The 18,406-nt window shown below is 47.1% G+C and overlaps 1 protein-coding gene across 3 annotated transcripts in view; it reads right to left on the reverse strand.

The window, feature by feature from the left end:
• Positions 1 to 11,608: 11,608 nt before the first annotated feature.
• The window catches only part of MYO7A (myosin VIIA), a 184,870-nt gene continuing 178,072 nt past the window's right edge, over positions 11,609 to 18,406 (reverse strand). For 2 of the 3 annotated variants that reach the window (XM_075919509.2, XM_075919508.2), the window contains one exon: positions 13,853 to 17,647. In XM_075919509.2, coding sequence (XP_075775624.1) covers positions 17,555 to 17,647 — 93 coding nt within the window. In that variant the 3' untranslated portion in view covers positions 13,853 to 17,554. Of the gene's footprint in view, positions 11,869 to 13,852; positions 17,648 to 18,406 lie in introns of those variants that run through there. The other variant, XR_016348571.1, reaches the window with a different exon arrangement.

The raw sequence follows: 18,406 nt of genomic DNA on the forward strand, positions 1-18,406 counted from the left end.
AGGGCAGGACTTCCGGTGACAGGGGACGGGCCTAACGGGGGTCACATGACACCCGGTCAGCTGTCCCTCTTGACCCGGATGTACTACCATCCAGTGGCCGGCCTTCTGGTGACAGGGGAGAAGGGAATTCTGGCGGTCAGGGGGCGGGACTTCCGGGGTCAGGGGGCAGGGCTAACGTTTGATTGATGGTAGGGCCCTTATACTACTTAGGGGATTACACATGCCGGGGGAATTCACTAAGGGTGGCTTTAATTGGCATTTAAGCATCTAACTGTGGATTTTGGTGATTTCCTTTAGATATCCAGGGCCTTTAACTGTGCTTGTATTGTCCAGTCCCATAAGTTGCTGAGTGACCTCAAACTCCCTCTGATGTTATTGGGAGTTCAGAACACTCTGCCCTTCAAAGAAGGTACTCAGCAGATATCATTCGTCCTCCAAATTTAGAGGCTATGATCCTCCACCTCATAGAAAAAGTTTCCTGAATAGTTAGGTTTCTAGTCTCTCTCAGCATTTTACTCTTGCCCTCCTGGGTGCTGGGCCTATGAGGAGTCACCAGACAACAGTTAGCAAAGGAGGGTAAAAGGCTGAGGGGGTCTGGGATATCATTGTCTGTGGTTCTCAATGGGGAGAGAATCTTCCTGTGATGGCTGAATATGGGAAGGGGATCAGTGTTTTCCCCTGTTGAATTGACACTTTCTGATAATTCACTATATTAGGTAATAGGAGTTCCCCTAATCTTGTGGTGTTTCCTGTTTTGGAGATTGTTTTCCATTCCATATCCAGCAGCTTAATCCCAACCCATGTTATTATATTTATTAAGGGGCATTGTACAAATGCTGATGACTCTTTAAGTTTATTTCTCAGGTGCTGGCCATGCTGTGTCTCACAAACAGTCACCTGTAAATAACCCTCCCCTGTAAATAATATAGTGTTTGTATTTACTGTGCACATATCATTCGTCCTCCAAATTTAGAGGCTATGATCCTCCACCTTATAGAAAAAGTTTCCTGAATAGTTAGGTTTCTAGTCTCTCTCAGCACTTTACTCTTGCCCTCCTGGGTTCTGGGCCTATGAGGAGTCACCAGACAACAGTTAGCAAAGGAGGGTAAAAGGCTGAGGGGGTCTGGGATATCATTGTCTGTGGTTCTCAATGGGGAGAGAATCTTCCTGTGATGGCTGAATATGGGAAGGGGATCAATGGAGACCCCCTGTTGAACTGACACTTTCTGATAATTCACTATATTAGGTAATAGGAGTTCCCCTAATCTTGTGGTGTTTCCTGTTTTGGAGATTGTTTTCCATTCCATATCCAGCAGCTTAATCCCAACCCATGTTATTATATTTATTAAGGGGCATTGTACAAATGCTGATGACTCTTTAAGTTTATTTCTCAGGTGCTGGCCATGCTGTGTCTCACAAACGGTCACCTGTAAATAACCCTCCCCTGTAAATAATATAGTGTTTGTATTTACTGTGCACATGTTTCCAATTAAACTCTTTGAAGTATCTGTTTCAATTACTCAGGGGCTTGATTTCTTCTTTCAGAGTATGTCTACACTACAGCATTATTTCAAACTATCTTATTTCGAAATAGCGCGTCTACACACAAAATGCATTTTGAAATAGCGTTTTGCTATTTCGAAATAGCGCGTCCACACTGAGTGGACGGTGAATCGCATTTAAGGCCGGACAGAACCAGGTCCGGCAGGGCATCAGGTCAGGAGTTACTTTGTGTGGCTGCTGCCTGAGGCTGTCTGAGGCCTGTGCTTAAAGGCACCCCCCTGGACAGCCAGTTCTCAGGTTTCCCTGCTTGCTTGCCTACCTCCATGAGGGACAGGAAACCATTTTGTCTCTGTGTGCTCTGGTTGCCTTCACTCGGGACATCACAGCACTCTGCGACATGAAGCCAGAGCTGCCCCTGGGCACTCTGGTGCTTTTCGTGGACGCGTTGCTGCGGTCCTGTCTGAACTTTCTGCAGGCTGCCATCTGAGAGGTCCATCAGGGGGCTGTCAGTATCCAGGAGGCCCTGCGGGAGAGCTTCCATCCTGAGGAGCCCTCAGAGCCTTTCTGGTCTGCCCCACTGGGGCTTGTGCCTCATTCCTCCCTCACGTCCTTCCACTTACCTCTCCCTCTGCCCCCTTCCTGATGTCAAATAAAATACACGTATTTTCATGAACACAAACTATCTTTATTTAACAAAACCCCGGAGGAGAGGGGGGAGAATGAAACTCTGGTGAGACTGGGGAAAGGAGGCGGGAGAGGGGAGAAGAGAGGGGGGGAGAGGGAAGGGGGAAAAGTTGGGGGGAGGAAGCAAGGGGAAGAAAGGGGAGGGGAAGGTCAAGGCTCAGGGTTGGGGTGCTCTCCAGACCAACTTGATTTTCATGCAAACTTGCTCCTGGGTTCACATGTGGCCTTTAGTGCCAGGCTGGCAGCTATCGTGCCATTGATGGCCGCATTCCTCTCTCTAGTGCAGAGATCATGGACATTGGGGGCAATCCCCCCAAACCTGAATAAGGTCCATGATCTCCACCCTGGACCAGGAAGGTGCCCGCCTTCTCCAGCCCCTGTCAGGCTCCTGGGAGCTGGCAGACTGCTCCTGGTGAGTGGTGGAGGGCTGGCTGCCAGTCTTTGCTGGCTCATGTTTTGGGGCCACTGGGTCAGGGGTAGTGACTGCTGGCTCTGGCCTGGCAGGCTTGGAACTGGCACAGACACTGTGGCCAGAGTCAACCCCTAAAGGCTCCGGGGAGGGAGGAAGGAGAGGAGTGATCTTGGTTGAGACTGGAGTGGCCACCAGGGCACCCTGGGAAGGCTGGAGGCCCCCTATTTCGATGTGTCTACACAGCACTTATTTCGAAATAGCTATTTTGAATTTGGCTTTATTCCTCATGGAATGAGGTTTACCAAATTTGGAATAAGTGCTCCGCTATTTCAAATGAATTTCGAAATAGCAGTTTGACTGTGTAGATGCTAGTGAAGTTATTTTGAAATAATGGCTGTTTTTTCAAAATAACTTTGCTGCGAAGACATACCCTCAGAGAAGTTGAGGTTTCCAGAAGATCCACTGTAAGTAACCAGTATGCAGGGTTTTCTCCCTTGCCCTTTCTCCACTAAGATGGTAGAAGACCCTCAGTCCAGTGCCTCTTGGGGGTCTCTAACCACTCTTCTGTGATACACACCAAGCTAGATCTAAACCCTATAGCTAGTGATATGGGGTCTGGTTTTTTTTATCATCTTCACTTTGTCTTTCTGGGAATTCAGTGTTGCTGATGAATTCTGGGCTGTAAGTGGCATTGACTGTTCAGGTGAGTTACCCTCCCTCTTGTCTAGCCTCTTTCTGGGTCAGAAGGCTATCTGAGAACTGCATGGGCTCGTCTACATTGGCCCCTTTTCCGGAAGGGGCATGTTAATTTCAGAGGTCGTAATAGGGAAATCCGCGGGGGATTTAAATATCCCCCGCGGCATTTAAATAAAAATGTCCGCCGCTTTTTTCCGGCTTTTAGAAAAGCCGGAAAAGAGCGTCTACACTGGCCCCAATCCTCCGGAAAAAGCGCCCTTTTCTGGAGGATCTTATTCCTACTTATTCAAAAAAGGGTGCTTTTTCCGGAGGATCGGGGCCAGTGTAGACGCTCTTTTCTAAAAGCCGGAAAAAAGCGTTGGACATTTTTATTTAAATCCCCCACGGATTTCCCTATTACGACCTCTGAAATTAACATGCCCCTTCCAGAAAAGGGGCCAATGTAGACGTAGCCCATGTGTTTACTTACAGACTTAGGATAGGTGCCTGTAATAGTGATTGAGGGAAGGCATCTCTGCTTTTTTAAGCAAAGTCCCTGTTTGTGCTTTGCAGACCTTTATCAGGGAGGAACGATTGGATCCCCTAGCTTCCCCCACTGTTCTATGAGGGAATGGCTGTCCTGAGATATCACTGACAGGGCTGCTAGGCTCACTGGTCTTATGACTTCTCTATATCAGGGACCAGCTCATTTGTTAATAATTCACGTTGGACGGGAGCTGGGTGAAGGCTGGAGGGTCAGTTTTGCTGTGATGATCACCAGTTAAGCTCTACAGAGAATCATAGAAATGCAGGGTGGAAGTGACCTAGAAAGACCCCCTAGTCCAGCTCCCTGTGCTGAGGCAGGACCAAGTATTCCTACACACTTTTGTCTAACTGGTTCTTAAAAACCTCCAGTGATGGAGATTCCAGAACCTCCCTTTGAAGCCTACTCCCTAGCTTAACTGTTTTTATAGTTACTTAGAAAGTTTCTCCTAATATTGAACCTAAATCTCCCTTGCTGCAGATTAAGCTGATTGCTACTTCTCCTACTTTCAGTCCACATACTGTCTAGACCATCCCTGAGTTGACTTGATGTTAACTCGATAACACCACCAGTCCGTGAGCCACCCATCCAATCTTCTCAAGGCTCTGCCAGCCCTTACTTTACCTTGCAGGGTAAAAAGTAATGGTGCCTGACGGGAATGGGAGTGTGAAGTTTGGATATGAAGGTGGGGCGGAGGGGACGACACTTACCTGGCTCTGTACCTCCTGTCGCTCTCAGGCACCATGAATCTGGCCAATGGAAGCAGCAGGGAAAGCTTTCAGGTGAACAGTTTCTTGGACTGCCAATCCCCCTGCTCAGAGGAGGAGGAGTGGGAGTGCATGGAGCTGCTTCCTGTCCCCATGAGCTAGATCTGGCCCATGAGGATCCTCCCCCAAGAGGGGAGCTGCAGAGCTGGAGCACCAGTGTAGGCTCCCCAGTATAGGGGTGTGTGAACCCAGAGCCTGCAGCTTACCTGCAAGATGGTTGCAGACCACACTTTGTGAACCACTCACTGCCTTACATGCTTTCTCTGGGCCTTGTGGAGGGTACTCAGAGTCTGGGTATGTATATGCAGTAAGGAGGAGAAGGGAATGGGCTGGGAACAGAGAGCCTAAATCGTGATGTTAGATGCACTTCAAGCACCCACCTGACAATTTTTGTCCTGCATGCATTGACCATATAGTAGTCACCGAGCCCCCCAGTGAAATGCAAACCACCAGCGTTTGACAGACAGGAATGTAGGATGGCAGAATAGTGCTGGGAGAATTTTTATTTTCATAGAAACTACTGAATACATTTAAAGAGGTTTTCAAATCTCAGTAAAGGTGCATCTCCACTGCACCCGTAGGTCAAAATAAGCTACGCAATTTGAGCTACGCAAATTGCATATCTTATTTCAATCTAATTTTGAAATAGATTATTTTGAAATTTCAGAATAAAGCGCTATTCCAGCAAGTGCCTTAACCTTCATGGAACGAGGGCTACAGGGACACCGGAATATATTTCGAAGTAATGGGTGCATTTAAAGATGCGAAATAGCTATTTGTGGATACTTTGGATATCCCAAAATAGAACTGCTGTCTAGACGTAGCCTAAATGTATAGGAGCAGAAATTGAGCTTCAAACATTTGCCATTTAAAGAAATAAAATGAAACATTTCTGGTGTGAAAGAAAAGTACACTTGCTGACTTCTTCATTCTCTTTAAAAACACCATGGTTCTTTAGAAGTTTTCTCTTTTTCTGCCTGTGGAATAGAAATACGGAAATAATAAGGTATTTGTTTGAGACAAAATGCAGAGAAATATGTACCATGATTGCTGTCCCTTTGTGAAGTGTCTGATGGAAGCAAATGTTCACACACAAGTGCCATAGTTTTAGAGCACAGTTTTGCCACTGTAACTTAGAATGAGTAGGTCCTGACTCCGAGAACAGTGATGTGAGGGCCAGATTCTGCCATACTTACAGGCTACGTCTAGACTGGCATGATTTCCGGAAATGCTTTTAATGGAAAAGTTTTCTGTTAAAAGCATTTTCAGAAAAGAGCATCTAGATTGGCGTGGACGCTTTTCCGCAAAAGCACTTTTTGCGGAAAAGCATCTGTGCCAATCTAGACGCGCTTTTGCGCAAAAAAGCCCCGATCGCCATTTTAGCCATCAGGGCTTTTTTGTGCAAAACAGTACTGTGCTGTCTACACTGGCCCTCTTGCGCAAATGATTTGCGCAAGAGGGCTTTTGCCCAAACTGGAGCAGCATAGTATTTCCGCAAGAACAATGACAATCTTACATGAGATCGTCAGTGTTCTTGCAGAAATTCAAGCAGCCAGTGTAGACAGCTAGCAAGTTTCTCCGCAAAAGCAGCTGTTTTTGCGGAAAAACTGGCCAGTCTAGACACAGCCACATTGCACAATCTCACATTCAGCAAGCAGCCATACTGCTTTCAATATCCTCTTTGGTAGAGCAAGGTACTACTCACTGGCAGTTAGGTTAGCAGCATGCCATCATTGATTTCTGCAAAGCACTGGTGTGTAGGGGACCCTTTGTCAGTCCCGGTCTATAACTCCATTAGGTGGTTTTGCAATATGGACAGCTTACTCTTAGACTCCAGAAAGAATAGGCGGAAGGGATAAAGTATATCATGTTGGCTTGATCTAAATTTAGGTACTCTCACTGAGTAGTACCTTGCTCAGAGAGTAGACCATTCAAATCAGTTTGGCTGTCTGAGTAAGGTACTTAAAGTATGACAAAATCTGTCCCTTTTTGGTATTTTTTATATCAAAATTAACATCTGACACTGAAATTACCATATAATCGCTGAATTCCTTGTCTGTCGTCATCTGGAAGGACGAAGGTGTTTGGATCCCAGTAGCGATAAATAGGGTACATCAGAGCACCTTGAACATTTGAATGACCCAGTCCCAAAGAATGGCCAAATTCATGAGCAGCAACAAGGAACAAATTTGTTCCTAAATTTTTCATATAATAAAAAGAGGAAAAGAATTGTTAACATACAATGGAACGGAGAATCACAAGCAGAAGAATTCACATCTTTTCATTGTGATGAAATCCTATAGGTTTAATTTAAGTTTATCTGCTCTCCCATGTTTTAGTAAGAATTTTTCAGAGGCCATGAATGGGAAGTCAGGAAACCTGCAATCTATTCCTGACTCTCCTTTTGTTAATGGAGATCACTTTTGACAATCACTTAAAGTTGTGTCTAACTTACAAAAACACCAGGATAATATTGCTCTCCCACTTTTGTAAAGTGATTTGAGCTCCACAGAATACAGACCTTATATATATGCTCTGGCAGGCAAAGGTAAGTATGTTACATTATATATAAGAGAGAGGGACAAACAGTTATAGGAAGAAAATGCCAGGGCTTTGTGTAGAAGGAGCTGAATTTGTTGCGACGGGCACAGGAAATACTTTACCTATATGATTTTGTGACCATTTCTCAGCTTCATCAAAATGAGCATCTCCTCCTATCCCTGGGCTTGGTGCAAAGGCATGAGCCAGTACTCCTCCCCTTCCATCAAAGGGAGATTGGTCGCCGTGTGCTGCATAGGAAAGGAAATTAATATGTCATCAATTAACACAAAGATTCATTTTAAACACAGTTACATATCTTGAAGTTTAGAATTTGCTTTTATTCATTGTAGATAATAATATATTAAAATGAGACTAAAATAATGTTAAGGTTGCAAAGTCAAACATTCAAAAGGTAGGAAATGTTACACTTAAGATTGCCTGTTCAATGAACTCAGCTCCCATGTGTGTGCACATTATGGTACGGTTTTTAATTCCATGATTGCAAACTATTTTTTCCCATGGACTTCTGTCTTATGGAGGGCATTTTCTCAGTAATGGCTGAATCATCTTCTCTGAAACTTTCCAAAATTTCAGCCTGAGGCTCAAACCAAGTGAGAAAATGTCTGGCTTAAGTTTTGCAAAGTTATAAGCATCTGAAGGCAAGGTCCTAGAATTGACAGCATTGGGCAATAATAAGGATAGATTATGCTACCTGCACTACCTGTGCTACTTCAAGTGAATGATTTTAGGGAACCACTGCTTTGAAAAACTGAGCCTCTCATTTGGTAAACTAATTTAATGTGTCTTCTGTTAGAATCTCCCGTAAGAGTGGCTGAGGTGTCTGGATCTTCAGCTGGAGGTTGGATGGAAAAGGTTGACTCTCCTCTTCTGCCTATAAGAAGGGCTACAATTTCTTGCTGGAATTCAAGGATTTGCAGGACAGTTGTCAAAAATTCATAACCCAGGAAGACAGTACGACATTATTGTACTATTGGATGTTTGGGAATGAATCTTTAAGGGTTTGGCTACACTCAGAATGCTACAGCTGCACCACTGTAGCACTTCAGCATAAGTAGCACCCACAGTAATAGGAGTTCTCTCCTTGGTGGAGGTACATCACCTCCCCAAGAAGGGGTAGCTAGGTCAATGGGAGAATCATAGAATCATAGAATAATAGGACTGGAAGGGACCTCAAGAGGTCATCGAGTCCAGCCCCCCGCCCTCAAGGCAGGACCAAGCTCCACCTACACCATCCCTGACAGATGTCTATCTAACCTGTTCTTAAATATCTCCAGAGAGGGAGATTCCACCACCTCCCTTGGCAATTTATTCCAATATTTGACCACCCTGACAGTTAGGAATTTTTTCCTAATGTCCAATCTAAACCTCCCCTGCTGCACTTTAAGCCCATTACTCCTTGTCCTGTCCTCAGAAACCAAGAGGAACAAATTTTCTCCTTCCTCCTTGTGACACCCTTTTAGATATTTGAAAACCGCTATCATGTCCCCCCTTATCTTCTTTTTTCCAAACTAAACAAGCCCAGTTCATGAAGCCTGGCTTCATAGGTCATGTTCTCTAGACCTTTAATCATTCTTGTCGCTCTTCTCTGTACCCTTTCCAATTTCTCCACATCTTTCTTGAAATATGGCGCCCAGAACTGGACACAGTACTCCAGCTGAGGCCTAACTAGTGCAGAGTAGAGCGGCAGAATGACTTCACGAGTTTTGCTTACAACACACCTGTTGATACAACCTAGAATCATATTTGCTTTTTTGGCAACAGCATCACACTGTTGACTCATATTCAACTTGTGGTCCACTATGACCCCTAGATCCCTTTCTGCCATGCTCCTTCCTAGACAGTCTCTTCCCATCTTGTATGTATGGAACTGATTGTTCCTTCCTAAGTGGAGCACTTTGCATTTCTCTTTATTAAACCTCATCCTGTTTACCTCTGACCATTTCTCTAACTTGCTAAGGTCATTTTGAATTATGTCCCTATCCTCCAAAGAAGTCGCAACCCCACCCAGTTTGGTATCATCCGCAAACTTAATAAGCGTACTCTCTATCCCAATATCTACATCATTGATGAAGATATTGAACAGTACGGGTCCCAAAACAGACCCTTGAGGAACTCCACTTGTTATCCCTTTCCAGCAGGATTTAGAACCATTAACAACAACTCTCTGACTACGGTTATCCAGCCAATTATGCACCCACCTTATCGTGGCCCTATCTAAGTTATATTTGCCTAGTTTATCAATAAGAATATCATGTGAGACCGTATCAAATGCCTTACTAAAGTCTAAGTATATGACATCCACCGCTTCTCCCTTATCCACAAGGCTCGTTATCTTATCAAAGAAAGCTATCAGATTAGTTTGGCATGACTTGTTCTTCACAAACCCATGCTGGCTATTCCCTATCACTTTATTACCTTCCAAGTGTTTGCATAGGATTTCCTTAATTACCTGCTCCATTATCTTCCCTGGGACAGACGTTAAACTGACCGGTCTATAGTTTCCTGGGTTGTTCTTATTCCCCTTTTTATAGATGAGCACAATATTTGTCCTTTTCCAGTCTTCTGGAATCTCCCCTGTCTGCCATGATTTTTCAAAGATCATAGCTAAAGGCTCAGATACCTCCTCTATCAGCTCCTTGAGTATCCTGGGATGCATTTCATCAGGACCTGGTGACTTGCTGACATCTAACTTTCCTAAGTGACTTTTAACTTGTTCTTTGTGAATCCTATCTTCTAAACCTACCCTCTCTCTGCTTGTATTCACTACGTTAGGCACACCTCCAGACTTCTCGGTGAAGACCGAAACAAAGAAGTCATTGAGCATCTCCGCCATTTCCAAGTTTCCTGTTACTGCTTCTCCCTCCTCACTAAGCAGTGGGCCTACCCTGTCCTTGGTCTTCCTCTTGCTTTTAATGTATTTATAAAAAGTCTTCTTGTTTCCCTTTATGCCTGTAGCTAGTTTGATCTCATTTTGTGCCTTTGCCTTTCTAATCTTGCCCCTGCATTCCCGTGTTGCTTGCCTATATTCATCCTTTGTTAGTTGTCCTAGTTTCCATTTTTTATATGACTCCTTTTTTATTTTGAGATCGTGCAAGATCTCCTTGTTAAGCCAAGCTGGTCTTTTGCCATATTTTCTATCTTTCCTACACAGCGGAATTGTTTGCTTTTGGGCCCTTAACAACGTCCCTTTGAAATACTTCCAACTCTCCTCAGTTGTTTTTCCCTTCAGTCTTGCTTCCCATGGGACCTTACCTACAAGTTCTCTGAGCTTATCAAAATCTGCCTTCCTGAAATCCATTACTTCAATTGTGCTGGTCTCCCTTCTACCTTTTCTTAAGATCATGAACTCTATTATTTCGTGATCACTGTCCCCTATACTGTCTTCCACTTTCAAGTTCTCAACTAGTTCCTCCCTATTTGTTAAAACCAAATCCAGAACAGCTTCTCCTCTGGTAGCTTTTTCAACCTTCTGAAACAGAAAGTTGTCTCCAATGCAGTCCAGAAACTTATTGGATAGCCTGTGCCTCGCTGTGTTAGTTTCCCAACAAATGTCTGGATAGTTGAAGTCCCCCATCACCACCAAATCTTGGGCTTTGGATAGTTTTGTTAATTGTTTAAAAAAGGCCTCATCCACCTGGCTAGGTGGCCTGTAGTAGACTCCTAGCATGATATCACCCTCGTTTTTTACCCCTTTTAGCTTAACCCAGAGACTCTCTACACAGCTATCTCCTACATTCATCTCCACTTCAGTCCAAGTGTGTACATTTTTAATATACAAGGCAACCCCTCCTCCCTTTTTTCCCTGTCTGTCCTTCCTGAGCAAGCCATACCCTTCCATACCAACATTCCAATCATGCGTCCCATCCCACCAGGTTTCTGTAATACCAATGATATCATAGTTGTATTTATTGGTTAGCAATTCCAGTTCTTCCTGCTTATTACCCATACTTCTCGCATTTGTATATAGGCATCTAAGATACTGATTTGATCTTACCTCCCTGTTGTGCCCTGGCCCTCCTTTCTCCTTGCCATTATAGGCCGTAGTCCCCCCCATTTCCAACCCATCTCCCAGTCCCGCACATGCAGCACTTACCTGTGGGCTTTGCTCACCTGCCCCCAACAAACCTAGTTTAAAGCCCTCCTCACAAGGTTAGCCAGTCTGTGTCCAAACAAGGCCTTCCCGCTCCTAGAAAGGTGAACTCCATCTCCGCCAAGCAGTCCTTCCTGGAAGAGCACCCCGTGATCAAGGAAGCTGAATCCCTCCTGGCGACACCATCATCGCAGCCAGGCATTCACCTCCAGGATTCACCTCTCTCTGCCCGGGCCCCTACCTTTGACAGGAAGGATAGAAGAGAATACCACCTGCGCTCCAAACTCCTTCACCCGTACTCCCAAAGCCCTGTAGTCACACTTGATCCGCTCAGTGTCACACCTGGCAGTATTTGTGCCCACGTGGATGAGTAGCATGGGGTAGTAGTCAGAGGGCCGGATAATCCTCGACAATGCCTCCGTAACATCTCGGATACGGGCCCCTGGCAGACAGCATACCTCTCGAGATGAGCTGTCAGGGCGACAGATGGGTGCCTCCGTTCCCCTCAGAAGAGAGTCTCCAACCACCACTGCCCTACGTTTCCTCCTCGCAGTGGTGGCAGGAGACTGCTCAACCTTGGTGGTGCAAGGCCTGGTCTCCTCCACTGTGGGGGGTGACTCCTTGTCTCCTGCTGAAAGTAAAGTGTAACGGTTATGTAACACAGTGGGAGGGTTAGGAGCAGGGGTGGAACACTGTCTGCTGCCGGAAGTAACCAGCTGCCAGTTCTCACCCTGCACCACTGCCTCCTCCATAAGTGGCTGGTCAACAGTCCCACATCCTAGGACAGTGACCTCCGTGGACTCCACAGGAATACTGTCCAGGAATTCCTCATGGCTTCGAATGCTCCTCAGCCTGGCCACCTCCTCCTGTAGCTCTCCCACCTGCTGCCTGAGAGATTCCACCAGCAGGCACCTTTCACAATGGTTGTCTCCCCCAGCCTGGAGATCACTCAGTGGGAATTGCAAGCCACAAATACAGCAAGACCACACCAGGACCTGGGTAGAGACATCCATGCTCAGGTTCTCTGTCTGGATACAGGCACAGGTGGAGGAGACAGGAGAAGTACTGGCACAAGCGCTACGGGTCTTCATCACCATCAGTCACTCCCTCTTCAACTCCCCTGTCTGCAGTCCCCTGTCCGCTTCGCTCCCCTGGTCGCACTGCTCTGGCTTTTTAAAGCCTGCTTGCCTAGGTCAGGCCTGCCCCCTTCTGAGTCACACAGGGGAAGGCTGAGCCTGAGGCTAATCAGAGGCAATCAAGGGAACAATGGCAGGCTCTCAGTCCCAACTGCCACAGAAGCTGAAACTGAAACTGCTAGCACTCACCTGGAATCAGACTCTCAATTCACACTTCAAACTGTAAAATTCAAACAGTCAGGCACAGGCACACACTCACACCACAGCTTGTACTCTCACCGGGTAGCCTCTTCGGCGGTGGGGTCGCTTTGCTCTCCCTCTTCAACTCCCCTGTCTGCAGTCCCCTGTCCGCTTCGCAATACATTGTTTGTAAGTGACTTTTACCACTGGTCCTGCACACAAGGTGGCACATTGCAGCCAAATGAACCATTGTGAAACCTAAAGGCTTTGGTGCTGGCTGTGCGCCCCTGCCAGATACATGAAGAGGAGCAGGCACTGACACAAGCTCTATCAGTCTGAATGTTGGGGGACGGGAAGTAAAGATGTCTGATAATAAGGAACTGGGTTCCTATGCTGCTTCACTGCTTGGGGGGGGGGGGTGGTGGAAGCTGAACTCTTTAGCTGGGGTTAGCGTGAACAGCCCCACACAGTGTGCAGACAGCGGACCCTGACAGACTGTACATAGCTCTCACCTCTATTTCTTACTGCCTCGTGAGTTAGTTTATTATAAGATTGGCTGCAAGCCTTGAATGGACCTCATTGCCGGGGGATGGTCAAAACTATAGCAGGGTTTAAAGAGGAGCTAGCTAAGGTTGATGGGGCCAGTGATGGCTATTAGCTAAGATGATTAGGGATGTGAAAGTCTTCCTGCTTTGGATGTCCCTAGCTTCTCATTGCCAGATGCTGGGAGTGGATGAATCACTCGCTAAGTGCCTGTTCGGTTTGGTCCTTCTGAAGCACGTGGCATTGGCCACTCATGGAAGACATAGTAGGCTAGATGGACCTTTGGCCATACTGCATCAGCTCTCTCTCACGTTGTCTTTGGTGGGGGTGTCACTGACCTGTGACTGGTCCAGTGGCATAAGGGATCATGTACCCCGAAGGCCGATATGCCAAAGTGGGTCTGTTTGTGGTGCCCTGCGAACACTGTTGAGGCATTCACACTTGTTACTCGGGTAGTGAAGTCACAACCAGTTGAGGGCTTGGGGGCCTGCTTCTTGACAGGCTGCTGCAAGGTTGGCACCCATGTTCACGAGCCCCCTAGGCTCCCTGACAGTCTCCATGTGAACAATTTGCTCCTTCTGTCCAGGCTGACTGTCTAGTGTTAGTGTCCGGCTCTGGAGCTTGTTGTGGCTTTGTGTGCAAGACTGACATAGCCGCCATTGTCAGGTCGCTCCCTGTGTATTCACTGACAGACCATGAACAAGTCACCTGGCAGCCATCCCTTCAATGAGCGGGACAGTGAACTGCAAAGACGAGCTTCTCGCCAGGCCTTCGCCTCTTATTTTTTTATTAGCATATTTAACACAGCTGGACGCTTTTGTGTTACATCGTGTGTGTGAACAGAACCAGACACAGCCACTAATACACACAGGGTAGGACACATACACACGCACACAAATGTCAAAGGGACCGCTGAAACTGGAACCGCACGCGCCAGCTAACTGTATGGGGCGTGCATCAGGCTGCTGCTCACACGACCCACATAGGGAAGAATGAGTTGAGGTGGCACAACCACGGTGTTAGTCTTTCACTGAACACAAAGTGAACACGAGCAGTGAAGGGCTGGGGCCTACTGTGTCCCTCAGAGCCAAGCAACAGGATGGGCAAAATAACAGTGGCTTCACAATACAGGCAGTCCCCGGGTTACGTACAAGATAGGGACTGTAGGTATGTTCTTAAGTTGAATTTGTATGTAAGTCGGAACTGGTACATATTGTAGGGGAAACTCTAGCCAAACATTTCTCCAGAGCTCAGTTTTATTCTCCCACACCTCACTTCCCTCAGTCCTTTATTCTCAAGCTGAGGTGTCTGCTGAGAAAAGCCGCTCCGCGTCTCCCTGGTCTGCTGGGGGGGGGGGGGCGCTAGCTTCGCGTCTCCCTGGTCTGCTGGGGGGGAAGCAGCTAGTGGGGGTTGCATCACCCCATTTGTAAGTAAGGATCCAATGTAAGTCGGATCCATGTAACCTGGGGACTGCCTGTAGTGCAACAAGGCCACAGGTGAGCTATGAACTGCTGGTGGGGGTGGGAGGAGGAGGAGAGCATATAAGGGGCACAGGCTGTGAAAGATTAATTTTGATGATCCAGCAGGCTCAGTTCTGACCCCTATTCTGATTGTACTCCAGTACAATGCGACTGACTTCAGGAAAGCCGCCCAACTTACACACGTGGAAAGTGGCACAGAACAAGCCCGAAGTTCTGTCCCCTGCCTTCAGATGACTACATGCAGTCCCTCATGCCCGTCAAGCAAAGGAACAGGGCCCAGTGCCACTGTTTTACCCATGTATCCTCGGGGGTGGCTTGTGTGGGAGATGATAAAGTTAATTTGTGCACCACTCTGTGTGGAACCTGCTCCTTTCTGAAGTCCAGTTATGGACTGTAAGACAGTTCATAGAGCACAGGTCCATCAATGCCTATAAGCCGAAGGGGCAGCGATACAAACACCATGCTCTGCAGTGTCTCTAGCCTCTGCCAGAAGCTGGGAATGGACAATAGGGGTGGATCACTTGATGATTACCTGTTCTGTTTATTCCCTCTGGGTACTTGGCCTTGGCCACTGTTGGACAAAAGCATACTGGGCTAGATGGACCTTTGGTCTGAGCCGATATGGCCTTTCGTATGTTCTTAAAGTGCAACTCTCCTATACATATGCTCAATTGCTGAGTGAGGCAGAGAGCTGTGGGGAAGAGGAGCATGAGAATGCACCGCCGACTCTGCATTGACCTAGTATGATGCAAATCATAGGTACTGAGCCAACCAAGCACAGTTCTGCTGAGAGACACCCAACGTTAGTGGCATCAGCATCGAAACTGGCCCTCAGCCCATTCTGACAGTGCCAGGTGCCACGGCCTGTTGAGATCAAGCCTGGCTGTTGGGACTCAGTCATACAAATTTCATTCATAGCTACACAGCCTCCCTGTAGTTGGCCACATACAACTCATGTTTGATGCCATGACACCCAAGGGTGGGCTACTGTCCTTCCAGTGCGGCATGTCAGTGTTGTGCCTGGTGGCAGCGCTGACTGACAGGTTTCAAATTTGGGTTGCTAATGATCCAGAACACAGCCACATAATCTATTTGCCTGAACCCTGGAAACAAGAGCCAGTTAGCTAATGCAGGCGACTCCCTCTTTACCGCAGGGTTCAGGGCAGAATTTTGGCCCACACCACACTGTTGACCCTATATATGTACTGGTACAGCAATTTACTGCTGCCTTACCCAACTCCTGTACAGTGGGTGGTTTAGCTATGTTCAGCTATACAGCAGTGAAAGGCCTCCTAACAACATAAGGTGCCTGACTTCCTCGCTACTGAAACACAATGGTGCTAGGGAATGCAGCAGAGAATTTAGACTCAGCTGTCAGGGTGATGCAGGCATTGCTTGTGTTCATAGGGGCTGGGCACTGAACACGGGTGCTGGCATCTTCTTACGTTTCTCTGCTTTTCAGTAGCGTTTTCCCGCTAGCCCCCAATGAATTAACTTTGCAGCAGGCACTAGTCCTGTGTTTATAGGCAGAGGCAATTGTTCAACTTTCCTTTGCCACAAGGGGTCAGAGCTAAATTTAAAAATCAGACATGGGGCTGAGCCACAAAGCTCAGCTTCTATGGGCAGCCAAAGTTTCTAGGTGAGTCTAGTGCAGAGATGGGAAACAGTCCCTGTGCCTTGACCAGAGCTGTCTACCTGCAGCAAACCAGAAACTGCAGAAGCAGCATGACACAGAACACCTACTTGTTACAGCCTGCCAGACTGGTGCAGAGGATGATGGGAGGTTAGTCTGCATCCATGGTTAATTTTTCTTATTTACTGGCTCTGCGTTGGCTGCTCCACTAATGTTTCACAGCAGCTGTGAGACAAACACATTCCAGCTGCGTGTAATGCTGCACAGAGACCGAATGCTGCTCCACCCAGATTTGACATGCAAAGAAAGGTGACTGTGGTGCACATTTGAACTGCAGCGTTTCACACAACACAGCAGGGCTTGGCCAACGTCTTCCAACTCTCAGGGCCTGACGCCGCATTCAGGCTTCCACCTAAATGCCTGGTTCTGCAAGGTGTATTCTGTGGGTGGGGGTTGGGGGGGGGGAGGGGCTCTGCTGACTTTAGTTTGCTGTGTTTGATGCTGAACTATGGGCCACCCGAAATTTGAACAGTTTGACCTATGAACACTCAGTCTCAGCCTTGAGTGCTGGGTGTGTGAGCGATTCTACTGCGGGAACCAGTGGGGAGCCTTCCCCAGAGTCAGCCTCCCAGAACCCATCATTCTTTTTAAAAAATAAATAAATACAAGAATAAGAAATGAGACCTTTAAATATACCCATCCTTATGTGCGCGGCTCCCATTGTTGCTTTGCCATGGTACAGGCTATTCAATTAGGAGTAAGAAAAAAACAAACCAACCACTATTTTAAATGCACTTTTTCCTTCTGTCCTTTTTGGATTCTTTTCTCTGTTGGAATGCCAAAATCTCCCACCCCCTGCAGAGTGGGTCGTATTTCGCTGTACAGTGGAGTAGGGTTAAGTTCCTGACTGGCAAAGATCTGATGCCCTGAATTTCTCCAAAGCCTTGACCGGCACCCTGGCCACCGTCCCCTTTTTAAAAATGACACACAACACTTTTTCCTACAGTCCTTTGCAAACGTCAGACATTTGGTTTGATAGTAAACACCCTGCTGGAGTTTCTCTGTTGATCAGTCACTGTCTGTCACCTTAAAAGCACAGAGGTTTAGAACAGGGCTTACTAGGGTGGAGAGGGAAATGGGAGGTCAGCGTCACAGGTAGTCATCCTCGCTGGAAGGGGAAGCGGGACTCGAGCCCTCAAGGTCAGAGTCGGATGAGCTGTCTGATGGGGTCCGGATCATCTTCCACATCTGGGCTGAAAAGGTTTGGCCCCAGCTGCAGGGGTACCCCACAGGCCTCAGCTGGTGAATTAGTTCCATGGCCACCTGCCAGTGGCTTCTTTCCGTTCACTTGCTGCTGCCCTTTGCGCTCCTCTGTTTGCTCATGGCTGTTAACATCTGACTGATGTACGAGGTCAAGAGGTCATCCATCTTGTAGCCCTGGTAGGAAGTAATGAGAGATCAGACACGTCACCTGGGAAGCATAACTTCTGGTCGCTGGATTATGTCTTTGGTAGGAACTATGACCAGGCTTCTGACGACCCTCCTCCCCCATTTCCTGCACTGCAAAAGAACAGCCAATGTAAAGCTGGTACGTGCAAAACTAACCCAAGGAAATATCTCTTCATACACACATAACTGGACTGTGGAACACTCTGCCACAGGACGTTGTTGTGGCCAAGGACTCGGCCAGGCTCCAAAAGGGTTTTGGAATCTCCAGAGTAATTATAACAAATGAGGGCAAATGATGGAAGGGATAGTAACCCTTGTACTTCAGAGCATAAGCTAATCTCTACTTATTAGAGACCAGGGACCTCATGTGCGAGCAGATTGCTCCATGTTAGTCTACAGTGGGGTTCTTCCCTCTTCTTGGTGGTGCTGGTCAATATTCCCTCTAATCTGTCCCATTTTTTCCCATTCAGGTGCAGAATAAAGTTTTCTATGTGCACTGAGGTATGTTAGGATGTGCACCACCAGCAGAAACACAAAGCCTAGCTGTGGGTGCTCTGCTAGTCAGATAGGTGGCATTTAAATTTCTCCTGAGCAGTTGCACAAGCGCCCAGCTTACAGGGAACCCTGCTGGTGCTGGCTATGGGTTGGAGACAAGATACTGAGCTAGATGGACCTCAGCTCTGATCCCATCTGGCACTTCCTCTCTGGCACTAAAAATCGAAGTGTGATGCTCTCGGGGCACCCCAT

Source organism: Pelodiscus sinensis, chromosome 1 (genome assembly GCF_052426305.1).
Source record: "Pelodiscus sinensis isolate ZL-2025 chromosome 1, ASM5242630v1, whole genome shotgun sequence".
Lineage (NCBI taxonomy): Eukaryota > Metazoa > Chordata > Testudines > Trionychidae > Pelodiscus > Pelodiscus sinensis.